Source organism: Macaca fascicularis, chromosome 3 (assembly GCF_037993035.2).
Source record: "Macaca fascicularis isolate 582-1 chromosome 3, T2T-MFA8v1.1".
Taxonomy (NCBI): domain Eukaryota; kingdom Metazoa; phylum Chordata; class Mammalia; order Primates; family Cercopithecidae; genus Macaca; species Macaca fascicularis.
In genome coordinates, this window is record NC_088377.1 from 50,673,290 (window position 1) to 50,697,069 (window position 23,780).

Consider the following 23,780-nt stretch of genomic DNA (forward strand, 5'->3'; position numbering starts at 1 on the left):
GCAGCTCAGGCCTGCTGGTGGTGAGGTTAGAGATGCAGATAGCAGAGGAGAGAAGGGGAGGTACGGGGAACCGTCGGCCCCGCGTGCTCCAGCAGGTCTGCGTGATTAACCTGAATTGCAGCATTCAGAGGCTCGGCCTGCCAGCCATGGCGGTTCCAGATGAAATGCAGCTTAGAAGGCAGCGTGGCGCAGTAGCTTTGGCGCCAGCCGCACCCAGAGTTTGGATTGTAGCCAAATGGCCTCAGGTGCAAAGTACAACCTCTGGGAATTCCAGATTTCCCATTTACATGACAGGGATGATTCCATACCTGAAGGGCTGTTTGGAAGCATCTAGAAGCAAGCACAGTGAAGTGGCTGTCATGATGCTGACTGCACAAATGATGGTGTTAGGATCCCTCCACAGATGTGGCCGGATGACACCCCTCACCTGGGCCGCACAGCACCCTAATGTACACACTGAAGAAAGCCTGCATGGTGCTGCAGAGCAGCTCATTTCTAAGAAGGCCAAAGAAATTGCTCAGTCCAGACCAGGGAACCCAGCTTCTCTTTTAGAGGTGGGATCTTGCTGTGTTGCTCAGGCTGGTCTCAAACTCCTGACCTCAAGTGATCCTCCCGCCCTGGCCTCCCAAAGTGCTGAGATTCCAGGCATGAACCACTGCACCCAACCTCTAGCCTCTTTCTACAAGTAAAATGATTCAAGTGAGTTCAGGCCCACGCCGGGTCTCAAACCCTGGCCCTCCGCCCGTCTTCCAGCCTCCACACCCCTTCTCTCTCCTTACAGAATCTTCTGTCCTTTTGTACCTCAGGGTGGCAGACAGGTTGGCCAGTGGCCTTGGACTCCCTTTATCTCTAGTACATGTTCCTATAAATTTAAACCTCCTCAGTTGGGTAAAAGCTTTGGAATTACTAACATTCCTTTTGTGCTGCCTAACGTTCTTGCCATTTAAAAGATTAGCAGGCATAATTTCAGTGAGCCTTCGTGACTGGCGTGCCTCTTAGCTTAATCTCTAGTTGGTACATGTTAAAACCTATAAAGACAGCCTCTCCAGCATACACAGGGAGCTTGAAAACGAAAGAAAGGTTGCTCTGACCTCTCAGCACAGCAGATTTCTTAAAAAAGAAAGAGTGAGGTGGGCGGCCTCCCTTGCTGCCAGTGCTAGATTCCATGATATGAAACAGCAAGGTGCAGCTGGACACGGTGGCTCGTGCCTGTAATCCCAGCACTTTGGGAGGCCGGGGTGGGCAGATCCCCTGAGGTCAGGAGTTTGAGACTAGCCTGGCCAACATGGTGAAACCCCGTCTCTACTAAAAATAAAAAAATTAGGTAGGCATGGTGGTGCACGCCTGTAGCCCCAGCTACTTGGGAGGCTGAAGCAGGAGAATCACTTGAACCCAGCGGTAGAGATTGCAGTGAGCCGAGATCACGCCACTGTACTCCAGCCTGGGAGACAGAGCAAGAAGATTCCGTCTAAAAAAAAAACAAAAAACAAAAAACTGACTTGCATATGTGCTTACATAAGAAAGGGAGATTCACTGAGTGGACCATGCATAGCAACTCTTAAATCTGTATCATGGAATTCATGATTGGGCATCTCTTTTATATCAGGCAACATACAGGTGATATACATACCTGTGGCTTCCCGGAAAGGGAAGGAAGTAGAGATGGCATCGTCTGTTAATTGTTTGTATGTGTGTGTGCGTATTTAAGGTAATGTGTGTCTGTGTGCATAGGGACACGTCACATGCATGTGTGACACATTTATAGGATGAAGGGGTGTCTAAAAGACATTCAGGAAACTCGCTAAAGGAGTGAGTTTGCAGTTCTCAGGATGCGTGCTGTTTTAAAATGAGCATATTTCACGCCGGCGGGCATGAGGACCACGCTGAAAGATGCCAGTTGTGCTTTGTGTCTAAGCCCAAAGCGTGGATATCATTTTATAAAAGTAAAATTATGGGCCGCGCACGGTGGCTCACACCTGTAGTCCTAGCACGTTGGGAGGCCAAGGTGGGCAGATCACCTGAGGTCGAGAGTTTGAGACCCAGCCTGACCAACATGGAGAAACCCCGTCTCTACTAAAAATACAAAAAATTAGCCGGGCATGTTGGTGGGCACCTGTAGTCCCAGCTACTTGGGAGGCTGAGGCAGGAGAATCACTTGAACCTGGGAGGCGGAGCTTGCAGTGAACCGAGATCGCGCCATTGCACTCCAGCCTGGGCAACAAGAGCGAAACTCCATCTCAGAAAAAAAAAAAAAAGTAAAATTATATTGTTATGGAAGGTCTGTCTGTTTGGGTAAGCCCTCTCCGGACGTATTGTTGTATAGTGTATCCATGCCAAGGATTTGGTGTGAGTCTCGAAGCATTCACACCAAATTGTGGCCAAGCCCAGCACTGAGAGCGCAGTGGGCGTTTGGAGAAGGACACGTTCGGATTTCGTGGTCCTCTGCCTGGCAGGAGCCGCTCAGCCCCTACAGCCCCTTCCCCGAAACCACCAATGCCTTTCTCTTCAGTTTTGCTATTCTCATACGCTGGTGATGGGAGTTTGGAGATAAACATGGTCTCTTCTGCTTGCTTGCTTGCTTGCTTATTTATTTATTTATTTATTTACTTTACCTCCCGGATTCAAGTGATTCTCCTTCCTCAGCCTCCCAAGTTACTGGGATTACAGGCATGCGCCACCATGCCCAGCTAATTTTGTGTTTTTAGTAGAGATGAGTTTCACCATGTTGGCCAGGCTGGTCTTGAACTCCTGACCTCAGGTGACCTGCCCACCTTGGCCTCCCAAAGTGCTGGGATTACAGACGTGAACCACCGAGCCCAGCCTTCTGCCTTTTTTTGTTAGCTCCCTGTGGGTGGGAGAACTACCCCATGGAGTTGGTGCCTAGCCAGGCAGGACACGGAGGTACACCCCTATCATTTTTGGTGGCAGGGTGAGAGGATTTTTATTACCATACCTAGACACTTGATTTTTTTTTTTAATTTTGAGACAGAGTTTCGGGCTTGTCACCCAGGCTGGAATGCAATGGTGTGATCTCTGGTCACTGGGTTCAAGTGGTCACAGGGTTTCACCATGTTGGCCAGGCTGGTTGACACTTGAATTTATTTATTTTTTTCAGATAATTTGGGACTACAGAAAGGACTCTTTGAAAGGGTATTCTAAAATAATTTCACTCAATTAGGTTTTAAACATAGACTGCCATATTGTTGATTTCACAGGATTTGCTTTTTTAAAAACATGTATTTTATTTATTTAGAATTTTTCTTTAAGAGATGGGGTCTTACTCTGTTGTCCAGGCTGGAGTGCAGTGGTGCAATCTCAGCTCACTGCATCCTCTGCCTCCCGGGTTGAAGCAATTCTCGGGTCTCAGCCTCCCAAGTAGCTGGAACTATAGGTGCGTGCCACCACGCCTGGCTAATTTTTGTATTTTTAGTAGAAACGGGATTTCACCATGTTAGCCAGGCTGGTCTCGAACTCCTGACCTCAAGTGATCCGCCTGGTTTGACCTCCCAAAGCGCTAGGATTACAAGCGTGAGCCACCACGCCTGGGCTTCAGTAGCTTTTAAAGGTTGTAGCTGAAGATTTTGTACTTGTCACATGGGGTAATATGACAATGAAAGCAGAAGACAGACTGGTCACTCTGCTTTCCCCGGCGTCCTCTCTGGCTGGACTTTTTGAAGGTGCTGCCCGGGGTCATGAAGAGATGGCCCTGGCTGCTTCCAGAAGGTATGCATTCCCGAGTCCACTTGTGTCCTGGAGAGTCGGGGCGGAGGGGGCTGTTCATCTTTGTATCTCTGTCTCTCGGTACAAATTTAACGAATGAATGAAGCATTCCCCCAGAGAATTCTTAAGTCATCTCAGCCAGTCATGGAATTTCCCAGCAAGTCAGCTTTTCGAACCCTGAAAATATTTTCAATATTCATCTCTTTAAGGAATGTATCAAAAGCAGTCAGCACCAACCATGGTTTTTCAGCTGATTCCCAAATGCATGATAAGAAACACCTAATTCCTTGGGGGAGAAAACTTGTTCAGGTGAAATTCTTGCGGAAATCCTTACAGCCCTATGGTGTTCGCTAAGATGTAGCAAGAATGTAAATAGCTAGGTACTTTGATCTACCTCAAATACTTACCAGTTTAAACATTCTGCCATTCTGCCATCATACCAAAAAAAAAAAAAAGGCACCGGCCCAGGGTTATGAATGGCATTACTGTCGTTGGACATGCGTGACTGAGACGTAGATCAAGAGAAATTTGTAAGAAAGACAATAAGGTACAAAAATCACCAAAGCTAATGTCAAGATGGTTGGAGATAAATAGATCTATATTTGCCATATACGGTAATAAAAGAAAAGTCCGTGCAAATTTGCTTGACATTTATGGACTTCTATGATTCATCTACCAGGGCCAGCAGCTCCAGCCAAGAGATATAGAATGTCTTCAACTGTATTTCTTTCCTAAATTGTTTCGCTACAAAGAAGCCACGTTGTGTATCCAGAAGAAAATTCCAGGACCATGTAAAAGTCACTTTTCGGGAATAGGCCTGAAAAAGCTTGCTTAGAGGAATTCCAGAAGTATTCAAAAGGCAGTTATTGACCAAACACATAATAATTTTCTAAGCATCAACAGTTTTCCATAGATCCAAGCTCACGTATACAGCGTATTTTCTGTGGCTAGTCACTCCAGAAATAGAGGATTCTCGGCCTTGTTGACTGACTGACTCATATGCAAAGTCCTCTCACTTCATTTTATTTTCTTATTTTTTTGAGAAAGGGTCTTGTTCTGTCTCCCAGGCTGGAGTGCAGTGGCACAGTCACGGCTCACTTGCAGCCTTGACCTCTCTGAGCTCAAGCCATCCTCCCACCTCAGCCTCCTGAGTAGCTGGGACCACAGGCACACACCACCACGCCTGGCTATTTTTTGTATTTTTTGTAGCAACAGGGTCTCACTATGTTGCCCAAGCTGGTCTCGAACTCCTGGGCTCAAGCAATCCTCCCACCTCAGCCTCCCAAAGTGCTGGGATTACAGGCATGCGTCAACATACCCAGCCTGTTTTTCGTTTTAATCTGTTATTGAGTAAGTTGCAATTTGTGGCTCCATTTCCAGAGACAGGGTGCGAAACAGGTACTGAGTCATGTGTACCCTTCGGGTCCAGCAGCTTCTAAATTGTGTCTATCTCTGTTCAGGTCCCTGGAACTCTCCTGGGCAGCAAGCTCAGAAGAGACCAACCTCTGTGGCCTTCGCAGTGGGTTGCTGTTAGATGCACCTTTTAGAAGCTACATTCATAGTATCTCAAAAGACCAACATAAGGGATACTCGGTACGGCCACCACTCACTCCCACAACACAAACACCATTTCCCGCCCAGAATTTCCTGTGAAATGTGCTCATTTTAAAACAGCGCGCATCCTGAGAACTGCAAAGTTAGGCATATAGATCAATACCAATTAGACTTCTTTTTAGATACACTCTACGCTCTGCAGAGACCTCTGGGGTCTCCAAGGGCTGGGACCTGCTGGATAAAACTGGATGAAACTAAGTTACTGCTTCTCTGGTGCCCTTGAACGGACTTTCTTGGCTGCAGTGACGTTGGGCCCCCTTCCTAGCCGCGTGCTGCTCTACCATCGGGGATGCTAAAGTCGGGGAGGGCCAGGAAGCCTTTCTTTGCTTGGAAGTTTTTGTTTCTCCTTCGCTTGCTAGGTTGGGATAATCCGTTGGGAAGCCTCTGAGCGTCTTTAAACATAAAATCTAGTTTCAAAGGTTTAAATTCCCTAGTTGCCCCCTAAGTTACATGTTGCTTAGACTTGGTTGCTATCTGTATGGTATAAATAATTCCATTTAGAAATTAAGAAATTATGGGCTGCATTTTCGATGCCAGTGGCTCTGTGATATCCCCCGACTACCAAAAAAGAAGAAGAAGAAGAAAAAAAAAAGCATCTAAAAATTGTGAGGTCACTGCTTAGATCTTTCTTTCTGGCTGCACGTGGGTTACCAGGTGCCTTGCCAAGATCTTGCCTCTGTGTCCATGTGTGTGTTTGAGTGAGTGTCCCAGAAAGCATATACACTGTGCTTTGTGTCTGCAAGTAGATTTACCCATCGTTCATTATTAATTATTCCTCTGAGCAGCGCTGTGAAACTAGTAAATATTAATAAACAATATGTGCTGATTATGAACCTAAGAACGAAAGGATGTCTTTTTCAAGCTGCTTAATTTTAGGTAAGCTAGTTGTACACAAGTGATGAATAAATGTGAAGTCAGGCATCCAGGTGGAGAAACAAAGAAAATCAAACTGGAACTGCAAAAGGAGCGTGCCTGAAATCTGATTTTATTTTATTTTATTTTTGAGATGGAGTCTTGCTCTGTCACCTAAACTGGAGTGCAGTGGCGCGATCTCGGCTCACTGCAACCTCCGCCTCCCAGGGTCACGCAATTCTCCTGCCTCAGCCTCCCAAGTAGCTTGGACTACAGGCGCACACCACCATGCCCAGCTAATTTTTGTATTTTTAGTAGAGACAGGGTTTCACCATGTTTGCCAGGCTGGTCTCGAACTCCTGACCTCAGGTGATCTACCTGCCTCAACCTCCCAAAGTGCTGGGATTACAGGTGTGAGCTACCATGTCCAGCCGAAAGGATACAATTTATTTAAAGACAAAGGAAAAAGAAAAGCCATAGTTGTGTTCACTTAGAAACATCTCCCATTTCATGCCAATGTCTTTCATGGTAGTGTTGTCCAAATGCATATATGTGTGTGAGATTCATTGTTGTCATGTTGGGGTTAAACTGTAAACATGCTTTATAAAAGTTCATGGCTCCTTTCACTCACCCGCCCCCTACACATCGTCCAGATCTGAGCTCAGGTGCTCCTTCCCCAAAGGAGCCTTCTCTGCTGTCTAGGGTCAAGTCTGCCTCTTTTTTTCTTTTTCTTTTTTTTGGAATCAGGGTCTCACTCTGTCACCAGGCTGGAGTGCGGTGGCACAATCACGACTCACTGCAGCCTTGACCTCCTAGGCTCAAGCAGTCCTCCCACCTCAGACTCCCAAGTAGCTGGAATTACAGGCACGTGCCACCACATCTGGCTACTTTTTAAACATTTTTTGTAGAGATGAGATCTTGCTCTGTTGCCCAGGCTGGTCTCGACCTCCCAGGCTCAAGCAATCCTCCCTTAGCCTCCCAAGTAACTGGGACTACAGGTACGTGCCACCATACCCAGCTAATTTTTTTGATTTTTAGTAGAGATGGGGTCTGGCTATGTTGCCCAGGCTGGTGTTGAGCTCCGGAGCTCAAGCAGTCCTCCCGCCTTAACCTCCCAAAGTGCTGGGATTACAGGCACGTTCCCCTGTGCCTGGCCAGTTTGCCTCTTAAACTCCCTTCACACCACGTGCCCCTTTCTGCAGCACTGGCCACAGGTAAGTGTCATCCATGTTGGTGGTGATTTGACTCGTATCTCACCTGTCACACAACAGAAGCTCAGGAGGCACAGCAGCCTGTGGACTCTGCTCATGATTGAAGGAGCCCTTGAAACAGGGCCGGAAGGCCCAAAATAGCCACTCAACAAACATCTGTCGAATAAATGGAAGTCACGTGCCTCATTCCAAGTCTTTGCTCTTCTTCAAAAACTAATGATACTGACTCCAGGCTGCAGTGAGTGATGACCGCACCTCTGCACTCCAGCCTGGACGACAGAGCAAGACCTCGTTTCTTACAAAGAATTATACTGACTACCTAATATGCTATTGTACTGCTTTAGTAAAATTCTCTAGTAAGTACTCCCCTGGTGTCGGGATCCACGTTGTTCCCAGTAGTTCTCTGTTCTAAACTCATGCTGGACATTCTTGTGCATAAATCTCTGCCTACATCTCTGATTATTCTTACAGATAGACTCCTGAAAGTACTAAGAGGAAGGATTCATCTGCATTCTGATTTTAAACAGCCCATTTGTCTAAATGTTAGCAGGGCCTAAGATCTGGAATAAATGACACGGTGGCAAAAGTCGGAGTCACACATCTTGGTTGGTTTCAGAGAGTCCTGGGGTGAAATGGTGCCTTTGGGGTCCATCCCTGTCTAGCACAGGAGTTCCCTTTGCAGCAGTGTCCATAAAATATTAGCTTGGGCTGGTCGTGGTGGCTCACGTCTGTATCCCAGCACTTTGGGAGGCCAAGGCAGGTAGATCACCTGAGGTCAGGAGTTCGAGACCAGCATGGCCAACATGGTGAAACCCTGTCTCTACTAAAAATGCAAAAATTATCCTGACGTGGTGGTGGGCGCCTGTAATCCCAGCTACTCAGGAGATTGAGGCAGGAGAATTGCTTGAACCCGGGAGGCGGAGGTTGCAGTAAGCCGAGATCGCGCCACCGCACTCCAACCTGGGCAACACAGGGAGACTTTGTCTCAAAAAAAAAAAAAAAAAAGTGAGCTTGGTGATGAGTCTGGGAAGAGCATCTCTTCATTCATTCAATCCACAAGTATTCACTGAGTGTCTGCTCCGAACCTAGCACCATCCTTTGGCCCAGGAATAGAGGACTGTACATCTCCTCAAATGTCTCCTAGAAATTGAGACCTCACCACTCTCACTAGCACATAAGCTTCCTGAGGGCAGGGACTGACTGTCTCATTCACTACTCGTAATTAATGCTCAAATGATTTTTGAATAAATTAATATATAATACATGGGCCGGATGTGGTGGTTCATGCCTGTAACCCAGCACTTCCGCAGGCCGAGATGGGTGGATCACCTGAGGTCAGGAGTTTCAGACCAGCCTGGCCAACATGGAGAAACCCCATCTCTACTAAAAAAAATACAAAAATTAGCCAGGTATGCTGACACACACCTGTAATCCCAGCTACTCAGGTGGCTGAGGCACGAGAATCGCTTGAGTCTGGGAGGCGGAGGTTGCAGTGAGCCAAGATCACACCCCTGCACTCCAGCCTGGGCAACAGAGCGAGACTCTGTCTCAGAAAAACATGTAGTTCCTCTCTTTGACAAATTCCAAATCTATTGATGTATAGATACATCAATAAATCAATAAATCACAACTGTGTTTTCAAAGTTCTGAAATGTAACTAGAGATTTGTTTATTTTTGAGATGAAGTCTTGCTCTGTCACCCAGGCTGGAGTGCAGTGGCGTGATTATAGCTCACTGCAGCCTCAACCTCCTGGGCTCAAGCGATCCTCCCACCTCACCCTCCCAAGTAGCTGGGACTATAGGCACTTGCCACCATGCCTGGGTAAATTTTTAAAATTTTTTTTTGTAGAGCAGGAGTCTCCCTATGTTGCCTAGACTGGTCTCGAACTCCTGGCCTCAAGGAATCCTCCTGTCTGGGCCTCCCAACGTGTTGGGATTACAGGTGTGAGCCACTGTGCCCAGTCAGAGGTTTAGACATGAGCAGTTATTCAGAAAGGGACCTGGAAGAATATTTTGAAATCAGACCTAGAATCAAATCAGACTTATTTAAGAGAATTAACCAATGGAGCCTGAATTTGGCTTCTCCTGTTTCCCACCGCTGATCCCCTGGCCACGAGGAGAGTCCTGCAGGAAATTCCTGTGCCAGGTGGGCTAGCCCTGGACACGTGGCTTTGGAGACTGGGCAGGGCTGATGCCAGCCCAGGCTACTGGAGCTGGCGCTTGCATGCCCCTCTCAGTGAGGTGTCTGATCCCCAGATGCCAGCGAGGCTCTGGCTGTCCTGTCTGAGCTGCCCATGAGGCCACACACAGGATCTCAGAGTGGACAAACAGCCTTTCCCTTGACAATGAGCGGTTCTCAGCTCTGAGACCAGAAGAAGCCTTAGTGCAACCATTTCTCAAAGTTTCAGTCTCTTTAAATTGGGGACTCCGGAGAGGTTGCGTGCGTGCGTGCGTATGTGCGTGTGTGCGTGCTTGCGTGCGTGTGCATGTGTGTGTTGTATCTCTCAGTATTGACTGTGTTAGCCATGAAAGCTGAGGAGTCTGCAAAGCACAGGAACACACAAACACACGAGCCACTGGTGTCAGAGTGAGGCTATCGTCACACATCGCAGCCATCTAGAAAACTCCACTGTACACTTGCAGGAGAAGGCGAGGAAAAGGCAAGTAACAAGAGTAGTTTTGACCTTGTGGTTCCATGAAAGGATCTGGAGAGCCGGGAGTCCCCAGACTCTGCTTTGAGGATCGCTGGCTTAGCGGCATTGGCAGACAGGCTCCACCATAACCCTGAGCCGTGGCCACGTGCTGCCAGATCACGGCCTCCGTGCAGTTCGAATCTGCCCTTCTTCTGAGTCCTTTGCACCATCCTCAATCTTTATCAGCCCACATTCAGGCATTACCACTTAGATAACCACCCCCTAAACACACACACACACACACACACACACACCCCACTTTTCAACATCAGACAAGTCTTTTTTTGTTTTTTTGTTTTTTGAGACATAGTCTCATTCTATTGCCCTGGCTGGAGTGCAGTGGCGCAATCTCGGCTCACTGCAGCCTCTGCCTTCAGAGTAGCTGGGATTACAGGCGCATGCCACCACACCTGGCTAATTTTTCTGTTTTTAGTAGAGATGGAGTTTCACCATGTTGGCCAGGCTGGTCTTGAACTCCTGCCCTCATGTGATCCACCTGCCTTGGCCTCCCAAAGTGCTGGGATTACAGGCGTGAGCCACCATGCCCGGTCTCATCATCAAAGCCTTGCAGATTCCCTGTTGCTTGGGAACTCAGGGGTCCCCGCCTGCGGTTTCAGGGTACCCCTCGCTGCTTACCAGCAGGCACCCTGTGTTGAAATCCTGCACCCTCATCTCAGCTCCCCATCCCACCAGTCCCCCAAAGCCAGCCCTTCCCGTGGTGGAGTTGTACCAGGCACCACGCAAAAGCCATAGCATCAGCATTGGAGACTTGCTGCCAGGACACGGAACGTGTTTTAAATGGTGCAAAGACATTTAAATGGGAAGAAATTACAGCAGGAGTGAGTTTATCCCTTTCAAGATAATCTTATTTAATAACCAAAAAACTCACAAAGATGTGCATTTTATCCAACTACAAAAGCAGCGTGGCGAGTTATATATTGTGGTAATTACATGTTTGGGGTTTCATTCCTCCTTTAAACCAGATTTCTATTATTTCAGAAAATCAGCCATTGTAGAAAAAGACTATTCATTTATTTCATTGCTGGGTGGCCCATACACTGTAAAAATAGGTCAAGAACAGTAATCTAAATTGACTGCTGATAAATAATTAAAGCTAATGGAATTTTTCTCAAACCTGTGAACTAAAATCTTTGAGAAATTGCCAGGACATACTTACTGTCTGCTGTTGTATAGAAAGATATTTTTTATTTAATACTTGAGTTTCAATGCCATTTAAAATTACCCTTTTCTATCACAAGGACTGGAAGGAATATGTGTTCATCTATAAAAGTAACCAAAGGAACGATGCCGTGTTGATGGTTATATGGTTCATCTTCAGATGAGATGGGAAGTGACGGTTTCAGTATCCTGGAACAAAATAAACTTATTTTTCACTGAACTATATTTTAAGTTGAGGTCTACAGTCCGCATATCACATAATATATATTGTCTTGTTTTTAAAGACTTCATACCTGGTCTGAGCTCTTGTATACATTGATAAGGGAAACTTACAGCTATTTTATATGACATCCAGGAAAATAAATACTAAGAACATTTTTTCTTTCACCAGTAATTACTGTTCTCTCATTGGTGCTACCAGGGCCTTATAAAAAGACATTGGGGTTGGGCGCAGTGGCTCACGCCTGTAATCCTAACAGTTTGGGAGGCTGAGGCAGGCGGATCCCTTGAGGTCAGGAGTTCAAGACCAGCCTGGCCAACATAGTGAAACCCCATCTCTACTAAAAATACAAAAATTAGCCAGGCATGGTGGCGGGTGCCTGTAATTCCAGCTACTTGGGAAGCCGAGACAGGAGAATTGCTTAAACCCAGGAGGCGGAGGTTGCAGTGAGCTGAGATCATGCCACTGCATTTCAGCCTGGGCGACAAGAGTGAAACTCCGTCTGAAAAAAAAAAAAAAAAAAGAAATGACAATGTGAGCTAAGACCAGAGGAGAGGGGAGAGGCAAGAGCGGAGAATTACCCCAGGTAGGGGATATCTGGAACAGAAGGTGACAACTGAACAGGCCAAGCCACAGGGCCAGGTCCCTAAGGGTCCCCACCCCTAGCACCATTGGCAACAACCTTGAGAGAGTCAGAATCGAGTCTTTCAGAAGTGACCCAGTTCAGCTCCTCACTACCCCCACCCTGCCCCAGTGCTCTTGGAAAGACTACATTGTCACCAAAGGAGAAAGGGTCCCACCCCCGAGCTGTCACTGTAGAGGATGGGGTACCACCAAGAGATGCTGCACCTCTTAAATGAAGTCAGGGTTATTTCCCAGAAAAGCATCCAAGTTACTGTAGAGTGAAAAAAAATCCAGAAAAATCTGGATTATTAGATTTTTTTTTTTTTTTTCCCCATTTGGAGACAGGGTCTTGCTCTGTCACCCCAGGCTGGAGTGGAGTGTCACAGTCATAGCTCACTGCCATCCCAAACTCCTAGGTTCAAACCATCCTCCCAAGTAGATAGGACTACAAGCCTGCACCACCATACTCGCTAATTTTTGTATTTTTTCTAGCGACAGGGTTTTACCATGTTGCCCAGGCTGGTCCCGAATGCCTGGGCTCAAGCAATCCTCCCGCCTTGGCCTCCCAAAGTGCTGGGGTTACAGATATGAGTTACCAGACTTTTTTTTTTTTTTTTTTTTTTTTTTTTTTTTTGGAGACGGAGTTTCACTGTTGTTGCCCAGACTGGAGTACAATGGTGCAATCTCGGTTCACCGCAACATCTGCCTCCTAGGTTCAAGTGATTCTCCTGCCTCAGCCTTCCAAGTAGCTGGGATTATAGACACACACCACCATGCCTGGCTAATTTTGTATTTTTTTATTAATAGAGACAGGATTTCTCCATGTTGGTCAGGCTGGTCTCGAACTCCCAACCTCAGGTGATCTGTCTGCCTCAGCCTCCCAAAGTGCTGGGATTACAGGTGTGAGCCACCACACCCAGCCCAGATATTTTAAAAATAGAGACGACTCGATGACTTTGGAGATGTGTTTGTAATTCACAGCCTCCTTCTGTGTATGCGTTGTGTTTGTGCTGATTCCAGCGAGGCTCTCACTCCTGCAGACAGAGGTGAGCCTCTGTGCAGCAGCTCAGCACGTCACCAGCTCTGGGTCCCTGGCACGCGACTCTGGGATATGGGGAGCGGAAGAGAGCTCATGGGAATTGGGAGCATGAGGCCCTAAGATAGAGCAGAGCCTTCTAGAGAGGGCCCGGGAGTGTGTGTGTTACGACTCCCGCTCATACATTACAGGTGCAATTGAACACTGCCTCATGATTTTATTTGTCTCTATTTTGCTTTTACGTCAGAATGGTTTCCTCCAGCAATTAGCATTACCTAAAAAATTCCTTAATAGCATTTTGCTGTTCAGTTCTCTGACCTGAAAACTGAGTTGTGAATCAGCGGTTTCAAGAATAATGGAAATCCGGCCAGACAGTAGCACACCCCTGTAATCCCAGCACTCTGGGAGGCCAAGGTGGGTGGATCACTTGAGCCTAGGAGTTTGAGATCAGCCTGGGCAGCATGGTGAAACCCCGTCTCTACAAAAAATGCAAAAATTAGCTGGACATGGTGGCGCATGCCAGTAGTCCCAGCTGCTCGGGGTGCTAAGATGGGAGGATTGCTCGTGCCCACGAGGTCAAGACTGCAGTGAGCTATGATTGAGCCACTGCACTCCAGCCTCGATGGAAGAGAGAGACACTGTCTCAAAAAAACAAAAAACAAAAAAAACAAACAAAAAAAAGAAAATAATGGAAATCCTTTTACATAGAAACATCTCTGTGTAAACATTATTTATTTGCTGTGTACTCAAAGGAGAGGAGGTTGGCATGAGCTATTTTGGCTTTCACCAATAGACATTCGATAGGAATTATCTCAAGACCTTAACTTTCTGTGCATTAAGATGTTTGTTACTTTTTGCCCAATAGATGGGATGGGATGAAAGCAAGGTGAAAAAACATCACTGACAAGCCTGTAAATGAATTAAGTGTGTAACTCGAAGTAATTAAGTTTTATTTTTATTTTATTTATTCATTTATTTATTATTATTATTTATTTTTTGAGACGGAGTCTCACGCTGTTGCCCAGGCTGGAGTGCAGTGGCGCGATCTCAGCTCACTGCAAGCTCCGCCTCCCGGGTTCCCGCCATTCTCCTGCCTCAGCCTCCTGAGTAGCTGGGACTACAGGCGCCCGCCACCGCGCCCGGCTAATTTTTTGTATTTTTAGTAGAGACGGGGTTTCACTGTGGTCTCGATCTCCTGACCTTGTGATCCGCCCGCCTCGGCCTCCCAAAGTGCTGGGATTACAGGCTTGAGCCACCGCGCCCGGCCAGTAATTAAGTTTTAAAACATGGCCGGGTGCAGTGGCGCAAGCCTGCAATCCCAGCACTTTGGGATGCCGAGGTGGGCAAATTCCTTGAGGTCAGGAGTTTGAGACCAGCCTGACCAACATGGTGAAACCTTGTCTCTACTGAAAGTACAAAAATGAGCAGGGTGGGGTGGCTCGCACCTGTAGTCCCAGCTACTTGGGAGGCTGAGGCAGGAGAATCGCTTGAATCTGGGGGGTGGAGGTTGCAGTGAGCTAAGATCACGTCACTGCACTCCAGCCTGGGTGACAAAGCGAGACTCCATCTTCCCCAAAAAACAGTTTTTAAACATGTGTTCACTGCCTCATTATCATTTGTTCCACTGTAGTTTTGACCGGCCTGAGCCCCACTTTTTCTAGTTTATGACCACAAAGGAGGATTATGCGGGTGTGCATGAGGACCAGTAAGTGGCAGAGTCTGCATTTTCTGGTGCTGTCCAGACAGCAAAGAGTGCTGTGTTCTAGAAAGACAGTAAATCATATCATGTCCTTGCTAACCGACGATGGAGAATTCTGTGGGTCGGAATTGAGCATCTTTTTTGAGACAGAGTCTCTCTCTGTCACCCAGCCTGGAGTGTAATGGCACGATCTTGGCTCACTGCAGCCTCAACCCCCCAGGTTGAGGTGGGGAGTCTCCCAGTGTACTGGGACTCTAGGCATAAGCCACCGTGCCTGGCCAGAATTGAACATCTTTGTATCTGTCTTCTTAGTTTAGTACAAAACTGAATAATATTTGCAGGCAGCAGAATTGGATCGGGAATTTCTCAAACTGCCAAAGATGAAATTAGAATGAGTGATTTTTGGCTGGCAGCTTGAAGTACATATATATCAGTTTGTGTATGATACGTGTGAGTATATAGTGGTTTTTCCCTCTTCAACTGTCTTTAAATATGTGTGTGTGCGTGAGTGTGTGTACAAACACACATGTAGCTTTAATATCAAAAAGGTTATTTTTGTAGGTCTGTTAGGAGACATGAATATGCTCAAAAGGGAAAAAATCTACATGGATGGGGTGAGAGGAGTTAGCTTTATTTAAGGACATTATAAAAGGCAAAGCCCTTCTGCCTTTCTGGAATGCTGTAATGGAATATAGAAATAATTGTATCATCTCCTGTACTTCTCAGAGCTGGTGTTTGGGTGAGGCTGGCCCTGTGCCAGGTTGCAGGGTTGGGGTAACCTGGGAGCACACCTGGTAAGGCACACTGCCATTCAGGGCCTGGCCTTGCCCCTGTGCCCCAGCCCCCTGTTCTCCTCTATCAAGCTCTGCCCTCTTCCATTTCTCTGCTGTAATCTGAAATCTCTCAGCCCCACCAGCTTTCTCATTCCATGACTTCATCTGACTTGTCTCTTTCCTCTCTGAATCTGGGCCCTTGTTAAGCCTTTTTTTGTTTTTTCTTTGAGACGGAGTCTCACTCTGTCACCCAGGCTAGAGGGCATTGGTGCGGTCTCAGCTCACTGCAGCCTCTACCTCCGGGGTTTAAGTGATCCTCCCACCTCAACCTCCTGTGTAGCCTGGACTGCAGGCATGCACCACCATGCCCAGCTAATTTTTGTATTTTGAGTAGAGACAGGGTTTCGCCATGCTGGCTAGGCTGGTCTCAAACTCCTGACCTCAGGTAATCCACTTGCCTCAGCCTCCCAAAGTGCTGGCATTACAGGTGTGAGCCACCATGCCCGGCCATAGCTATTCTTCCATACATTCCCTTATGCACCCATTCCCTGTCTTTTGAGTCCCCACTGTGTGCCAGGCCCCGTGGTTGTTTTCCCTGGACCCTGCTGGGATCACACAGTAATCTCTCCTCCATCATTCTTTACACCTTCCACCCTCTTTTCGCTTGTTACCCTTTGTGTTACATTTTGTCCTCTACCTTTCTGAAAAGCACAATGGGATGCAGTGATGTGTTAGCTTCCTGTTGCTGCTATCGCAACCTGCCATGCGCCGAGTGGCTTAAAACAACAGAAATTTATCATCTGACAGTGCTCGAGTTCAGGAGTCCAAAATGGGATTTCCCAGGCTGGAATCAAGGTGTCAGCCAGAATTGTGTTCCTATCAGAAGCTCTGGGGGAGAATCAGTTTCCTGGCAGTTTCCAGCCTCTCGGGCTGTCCACATTCCTATAGCATTCCGACCTCTGCGTCCGTCCTCAGATCTCCTCTGATTCTGAGCCTCCTGCCTCTCTCTTACTAGGAGCACTGAGATTACACCGGGCCCACCTGGATAATCCGGGATCATCTCCTGACTCATGATCCCTGACATAATCCCATCTGCAAAAGCCCCTTTTACCATCGCAATCTGATGTGTTCACAGGTGCCAGCTATGAGGACGTGGTTATCTCTGTCAAACTATTATTGGTGCTGACCACAGATAGCCTTATTCATATAAAAAGAAATTGGTGGCCGGGCATGGTGGCTCACGCCTATAATCCGCAAATTTTGGGAGACCAAGGCGGGCATATCGCTTGAACCTGGGAGTTCAAGACCAGCCTGGGCAGCATGGTGAAACCCTGTCTCTACAAAAAATACAAAAACTAGCCAGGTGTGGTGGTGTGTGCCTGTAGTCCCAGCTACATGGGAGGTTGAGGTGAGAGGATCCCTTGAACCCGGGAGGTGGAAGTTACAGTGAGCTGAGATCATGCCACTGCAGTCCAGCCTGGGTGACAGAGCCAGACCCCGTCTTAGGGGGGGAAAAAAAAAGCAACAACATATTGGTAAAGAATCTGATTATTTTTTGTCATGGAACTTGGTGCAAAAATATAGAAAATCATCTAGTGGAGGAAGCAACAGGCCTGACTTCTCCAAGGAAATAATGGTATCACGTTTAGAAATGCATCCTTTGGAACAGTATACAGTTAAAAGGGAAATTACAATGCTTCTTGACCAAATGTTTCTACAGGATCACAGTACAAAATAATGTGGGCTGGTGATATTTGTCAAAAAACTTGTGGTACAGTGGTCAGGTGCAGTTGCTCACACCTGTAATCCCAGCACTTTGGGAGATCAAGACAGGCAGATCGCTTGAGTCCAGGAATTCCAGCCTGGGCAACATAGCAAGACTCTTATCTCTACAAAAAAATATGAAAATTAGCAAGGCATGATGGCGTGCATCTGTAGTCCCAGCTACTCGGGAGGCTGAGATGGGAGGATCACTTGAACCTAGGAAGTTGAGGCTGTAGTGAGCTATGATCACACCACTATACTCTAACCTGGGTGACAGAGCAAGACTCTGTCTCAAAAAAACAAAAACTTGCTGTACAGGCCTATCCTGTAGGTCCCTCTGCAATGATGGAAAAGTTCTGTGTTTGCATGGTTGGAAGCAGTAGCCACTAGCGCCAAGTGGCTACCGAATCCTTGAAATGTGGCTAGGGTAACTCAGAAACTGAATTTCCCAAATTTATTTAAGTTATATTTAAAAATAAGTAAGCATATATGGCTGTATGTGTTGGATAAGCAGACTTCTTCATCTGGGATCTCGATAGGTCTTACTTAGGAAGGCTCTGATAAAATAATTTGCAGAGTTTTATTTCTAATGGCAAGGTCAGTAGCTTTCCTCAGATTCTCAGAAGGCTTCATGAACCAAAAGGTAGGCCTGGCGCAGTGGCTCACGCCTGTAATCCCAGCACTTTAGGAGGCTGAGGCGGGTGGATCACCTGAGGTCAGGAGTTTGAGACCAGCCTGGCCAACATGGTGAAACCCCGTCTCTACTAAAAATATAAAAATTAGCTGGACGTGGTGGTGGGCACCTATAGTCCCAGCTACTCGGGAGGCTGAGGCAGGAGAATCACTTGAACCTTGGAGGTGGAGGTTGCAGTGAGCTGAGATCTAGCCACTGCACTCCAGCCTAGGCAACAGAGTGAGACTCCATCTTAAAAAAAAAAAAAAGAAAGAAAAAACGTAGTTTAAATGCCTGAACTTTCAGTAAATATTATCTTAGTTGAGTCTTTTCAAAGTATTTGAAGCACTTTCTCAGTTACTTCATTTTAAATAAAATGCCCTGAACAGGATCATAAGCACGTACCTATGGGATGTCCTGGTGTTTCAAAATGGGCACTGGTGGCATGGGATAAAATTTATTGTGACTTTGTCAGATGTGGATTCAAAACAGGCTGTATCTCCCATTAACGGTGCATTAAAATGGCAGCTAGGGCCAGTCATGGTGGCTCACGCCTGTAACCCCAGCACTTTGGGAGACGAAAGTGGGTGGATCACCGGAGATCAGGAGTTCGAGACCATCCTGGCCAACATGGCAAAACCCCGTCTCTACTACAAATACAAACATTAGTCGGCATGGTGGTGGGCACCTGTAGTCCCAGCTACTTGGGAGGCTGAGGCGAGAGAATCACTCAAACCCGGGAGGCAGATGTTGCAGTGAGCTGAGATTGTGCCACTGCACTTCAGCTTGGGTGACAGAGTGAGACTGCATCTCAAAAAAAAAAAAAAAAAAGGGGCAGCTAAAACACAGTGCAGTGGCCCAGGTCCATTTCAGATAGAAACAGCAGTCAAACCACCCATTCTAGTCTCTTTTATTCCAAGCGAATCATCTCACTTAAACTGACATCACCAAAAGCTTTAGTCTGTAGCACATTCAAAATGAGGTATATGTGACCAGGAGTTAGTAGAAATAAAAAGTCGTTGTAGGCTGGTGGGGTGGCTCACGGCTGTAATCCCAGCACTTTGGGATGCTCAGGTGGGCGAATCTCTTAAGCCCAGTAGTTTGACCCTTGCCTGGACGACATGATGAAACCCTGTCTCTACAAAAAAAATACAGAAATTAACCAGGCATGGTGGCATACACCTGTAGTCTCAGCTACTTGGGAGTCTGAGGTGGGAGGATGACTCTAGCCCAGGAGGCAGAGGTTGCAGTGAGCCGGGATTGTGCCAGTGCACTCCAGCCTGGTCGACAGAATGAGACTCTGTCTTCAACAACAACAACAACAAGAAAGAACCACCTCGTTGTATTCTTAAATAAGTTTAAATCCTGGAGCGCCAGTTGGCGTTATTCATGTTTTAGGAGTGCAGGAACGGGTGAGGTCCCCAGGCTTGCTTTAGATGATAATCAGCACTGACTGCCACGCTGTTTTTAGGAGGCCTTAACCGATGTTTCCCTTCTTTCTCCTTCTCAAATGGCTGCTTCCTGACCTCCGCCTCCTGCTCCAGGATTTGCGCAAGCAGGTAGCGCCGCTGCTGAAGAGTTTCCAAGGAGAGGTAAGCTTTTCTATTCATTTTCTATCCTGAGCCACCCTTCGTGGCTAATTCATCTTTTTAGTCACGTTAAAGAAATGCTGTGGGCAAAAGGTGCTGCCCAGATGGTGCCTTCCCGGCTGCTCCAACCCAGCGTCGTGCATATTTTGCGCTCTGCGACGTGATTTTCCACTGGGTCCTTGGTGAAAGCTCTCCTGGAAAAGGAAGCTATGCTCAGAATATACAGAGGTGTGGTGGATTCCGAGCAGAAGTGCCTTGTATGGTTGCAATGGGCAGATTGTTTTCGTCGAGGCCTTTAGGAGCCCATGCGTTCCCTCTCAGAAGTCGCCTGGTTCCCTGAGCTGGTCTGGGGCTGCCACTGCCACGAGTGCGGTGCTTTGGTGAGAGGCTGGCGGGGGCACAGGGATGCCACTTGATCGCAGGCTTGAAACAGAGCATCAGGCAGAAGCCACGAGGAGCAAGCCTAGGCTCGGTAGAAGGAAGTGGTTTCTAACGGATCCTTCCAGAGAAGGACTTGAGCCATCTGGCAGACGGCACGTGGGTGGCAAGTCACCTGGGACGTCCGCCCTGGCTACCTGTTAGCAGGAACAGCCACAGAGGAGACCGGGCTTCACGCGGGTGACCTTGCCAGCCCTTTGTGTAAAGATTCAGTGATGTTTAGAAAACCAGAAATTATATTATTCTTGCGGATTTATTAAATCTTCTCACCTCTTTAGCGTCTCCCATTGGAAAAACAATGTGAAATCATATCAGGCTGATGAGAAAAGGAAATGAGACATTTCCAAAGCCCCTGAAAGGGCCCATGTTGGTACAGTCTTAGGGATTTTTCTTTTTTCTTTTTTTTTGAGACAGAGTCTTGCCCTGTCACCCAGGCTACAGTGCAGTGGCGTGATCTTGGCTCACTGCAATCTCCCCCTCCCGGGTTCAAGTGATTCTCCTGTCTCAGCCTCTCAAGCAAGTGAGATTACAGGTGCACACCACCACACCCAGCTAGTTTCTGTATTTTTAGTAGAGACACAGTTTCACCATGTTGGCCAGGCTGGTCTCGATCTCGTGACCTCAAGTGATCCACCTGCCTCGACCTCCCAAAGTGCTAGGATTACAGGCATGAGCCACCGCGCCTGGCAGGGATTTTATTTTCTTGCAACTATTAAGTCACAGGGAGCACGTGGGGGAAGGGGCAGAAGCGATACAGCTGTGAGATATAGTAGGTTCCACTTGGGACACAGGTGATATGGGCCTTATATATGGAAGGCTGGGTTCCTGGGCCCAGAGCTCTAGAGCAAGTGGTCGGGCTTCCATTTGGGAAATTTGTCAGCTGGGAGCGAGAGCAGGGAGTGAGTGAAGAAGGAGGCCAGGGAGATTATAGCCAGAGATAGAGAGGCGATTTCAGGACATCAAAAGGGACCAGCGTAGAAAGAAGACACAGCGGTTGGTGATGGCTGGAAATTTTAGAGGGTAGAACAGTGCCCCTGTCTTCTTATGATCTTCTTCCTGCCTCATTCAGCCCCCATGCATGTAGCTTGGTCCGGCCAGCAGGACACCCGCATCCCAGAGCCTGGATGGACTTGAACAGTCTTTTTCTCAGAACTTCATCTCCAAGCCCGTACTTGATGAGTGAGACTGTTACCTGACACCTCCCCACATTTGATCTTACCTGTTCTGTTACCTGTTCAGCAGCTTTTGAGAGACGCACTAGCTTCCTAGTTCTCTCACTCAGAGTTCAGTGTACTTTCTGGGTGTTTGCTTGTTTTCCTTTCTTCTTGAAAAATTTTCAAAGCTGTGTAAAAATGGAAAGATTAGTACAGTGAACACCTGCATACTCTTTTTTTTTTTTTTTTGAGACGGAGCTTCGCTCTTGTTGCCCAGGCTGGAGTGCAATGGCGCGATCTCGGCTCACTGCAACCTTCACCTCCCAGGTTCAAGTGATTCTCCTGCCTCAGCCTCCCAAGTAGCTGGGATTACAGGCACCCGCCACCATGCCCAGCTGATTTTTGTATTTTTAGTAGAGATAGGGTTTCATCATATTGGTCAAGCTAGTCTCTTAACTCCTGACCTCAGGTGATCCGCCTGCCTCGACCTCCCAAAGTGCTGGGATTACAGGCATGAGCCACCGTGCCCGGCCCACCTATACGCTCTTTACCCAGATCCACAGTCGTTAACATGTCACCCCATGTACCTCCCCCCTCCCCTACCTGCCCACCACTTTTGCTGAGCATTTGGAAGTAAGTTGCAGAAGCAGGCACTGTGTCCCTCAAACACATGGAAGGCTCCCGAAGTGAAGGAACCATTAGCATTCTCCCACATTACCACAGTCCATAAATACCACACCTGGGAAAATTCACAGGAATTCCAGCTCATCTCCTATTTGATCTAAAATCAAATTTTTCCAATTATCCCTAAGATGTCTTTTATAATGGCCTTCCCTACAACTGAGGTCCAGTCAGGTTCAGGTTCACACATTACATTTGGAAATCTATCTATAGATCTGTCTATCATTTCATCATCTGTTTTATAATTTTCTATTTTAAAAAGTTTTTTTTTTTTTTTTTTTTTTGAGACGCGGTCTCACTCCTTTACCCAGGCTGCAGTGCAATGGTGCCATCATGGCTCACTGCAGCCTCCACCTCCTGGGCTCAGCAATCTTCTTGCCTTAGCACTCCCCCACCCTGCTCCGCAGAGAGCTGGGACTATACATGTGCACCACCACATCTGGCTAATTTATTTTTATTTTTAGTAGAGACGAGGTTTCAATATGTTGCCCAGGCTTGTCTCGACATCCCGGGCTCAAGCCATCCTCCCACCTTGGCCTCCCAGAGTGCCTTGATTACAGACATGAGCCACCGTACACGGCCCCTCCATTATCTCTTTTAATGTAGGACATCCTCTCCATCTCCATCACCTTTAATTTTTTTTATTTTTTTATTTTTCTAGACAGGGTCTCACTCTGTCCCCCAGGCTGGAGTGAAGTGGTACAATCTCAGCTCACCACAACCTCCACCTTCCGGGTTCAAGCTGTTCTTCTGCCTCAGCTTCCCGAGTACCTGGGATTACAGGCACGTGCCACCATGCCCAGTTAATTTTTGTATGTTTAGTAGAGATGAGGCTCTGCCATGTTGGTCAGGCTGGGCTCAAACTCCTGACCTCAAGTGATCTGCCTGCCTCAGCCTTCCAGAGTGAGTGCTGGGATTACAGGCATGAGCCACTGCGCCTGGCCTGATTTTTTGTTTTGTTTGTTTGTTTTTTTGAAGAGTCTTAGCAAATTATCTTATAGATTAGCCCACATTCTCAGTAGGATAATGGATTTGATTCCTGATATCTTAAATTTGAAATACCCAACAAACATCTAGGCAGAGCTTTCAGTTGCCTATTTTTTTTTTAAAGGCCATGTGAAAGCTAATCATAAATAAATAAATAAAATTAATATGGATTTTGAAAACACAAAAGAAAGGTAATTGTTTAGCACCATTAATTAATATTTATCAAGCCTCTGCTAATTTATAAATAAATTTTATTATGTATACTTAAGGTATACAACATGATGCTATGGGATACATACAGACAGTAAAATGGTTATACAGGGAAGCAAATTAACATATGCATCATCTCACATAGTTACTCTTTTTCGTGTGTGTGGCAGGAGCAGCTAAGATCTCATTTAGCAGAAATCCCTCATATTGTAATTATATTTACTACAGTTCTTGTTGCACATTAAATCTCTAGACACTCCCAGCATCATCCTTCCCAACATGCTACATTTTTTTTTTGAGATGGAGTCTCGCTCTGTCGCCCAGGCTGGAGTGTGGTGGCGTGATCTCAGCTCACTGCAAACTCCGCCTCCCGAGTTCAGGCCATTCTCCTGCCTCAGCCTCCTGAGTAACTGGGACTACAGGTGCCCACCACCACGCCCGGCTAAGTTTTTGTATTTTTAGTAGAGACGAGGTTTCACCATGTTAGCCAGGATGGTCTTGATCTCCTGACCTCGTGATCCACCCGCCTCGGCCTCCCAAAATGCTGGGATTACAGGCATGAGCCACCGCACCCAGCCCCAAAATGCTACATTTATATTAATTTGTACTGATATATATATATATATATATATATATTTTTTTTTTTTTTTTTTTTTGAGATGG

General features: G+C 46.9%; 1 protein-coding gene across 25 annotated transcripts in view; it reads left to right on the plus strand.

Annotated features, from left to right (window-relative positions):
* The window catches only part of CUX1 (cut like homeobox 1), a 472,906-nt gene that overhangs the window by 195,895 nt on the left and 253,231 nt on the right, over positions 1-23,780 (plus strand). For 21 of the 25 annotated variants that reach the window (XM_045387934.2, XM_045387935.2, XM_045387927.3 and 18 more), the window contains exon 3: positions 19,603-19,650. The exons of the other annotated variants lie outside the window; for them this stretch is intronic. In XM_045387934.2, the coding sequence (XP_045243869.2) occupies positions 19,603-19,650 (48 nt within the window). The remainder of the gene's footprint in view (positions 1-19,602; positions 19,651-23,780) is intronic. 25 annotated transcript variants of the gene reach the window in all.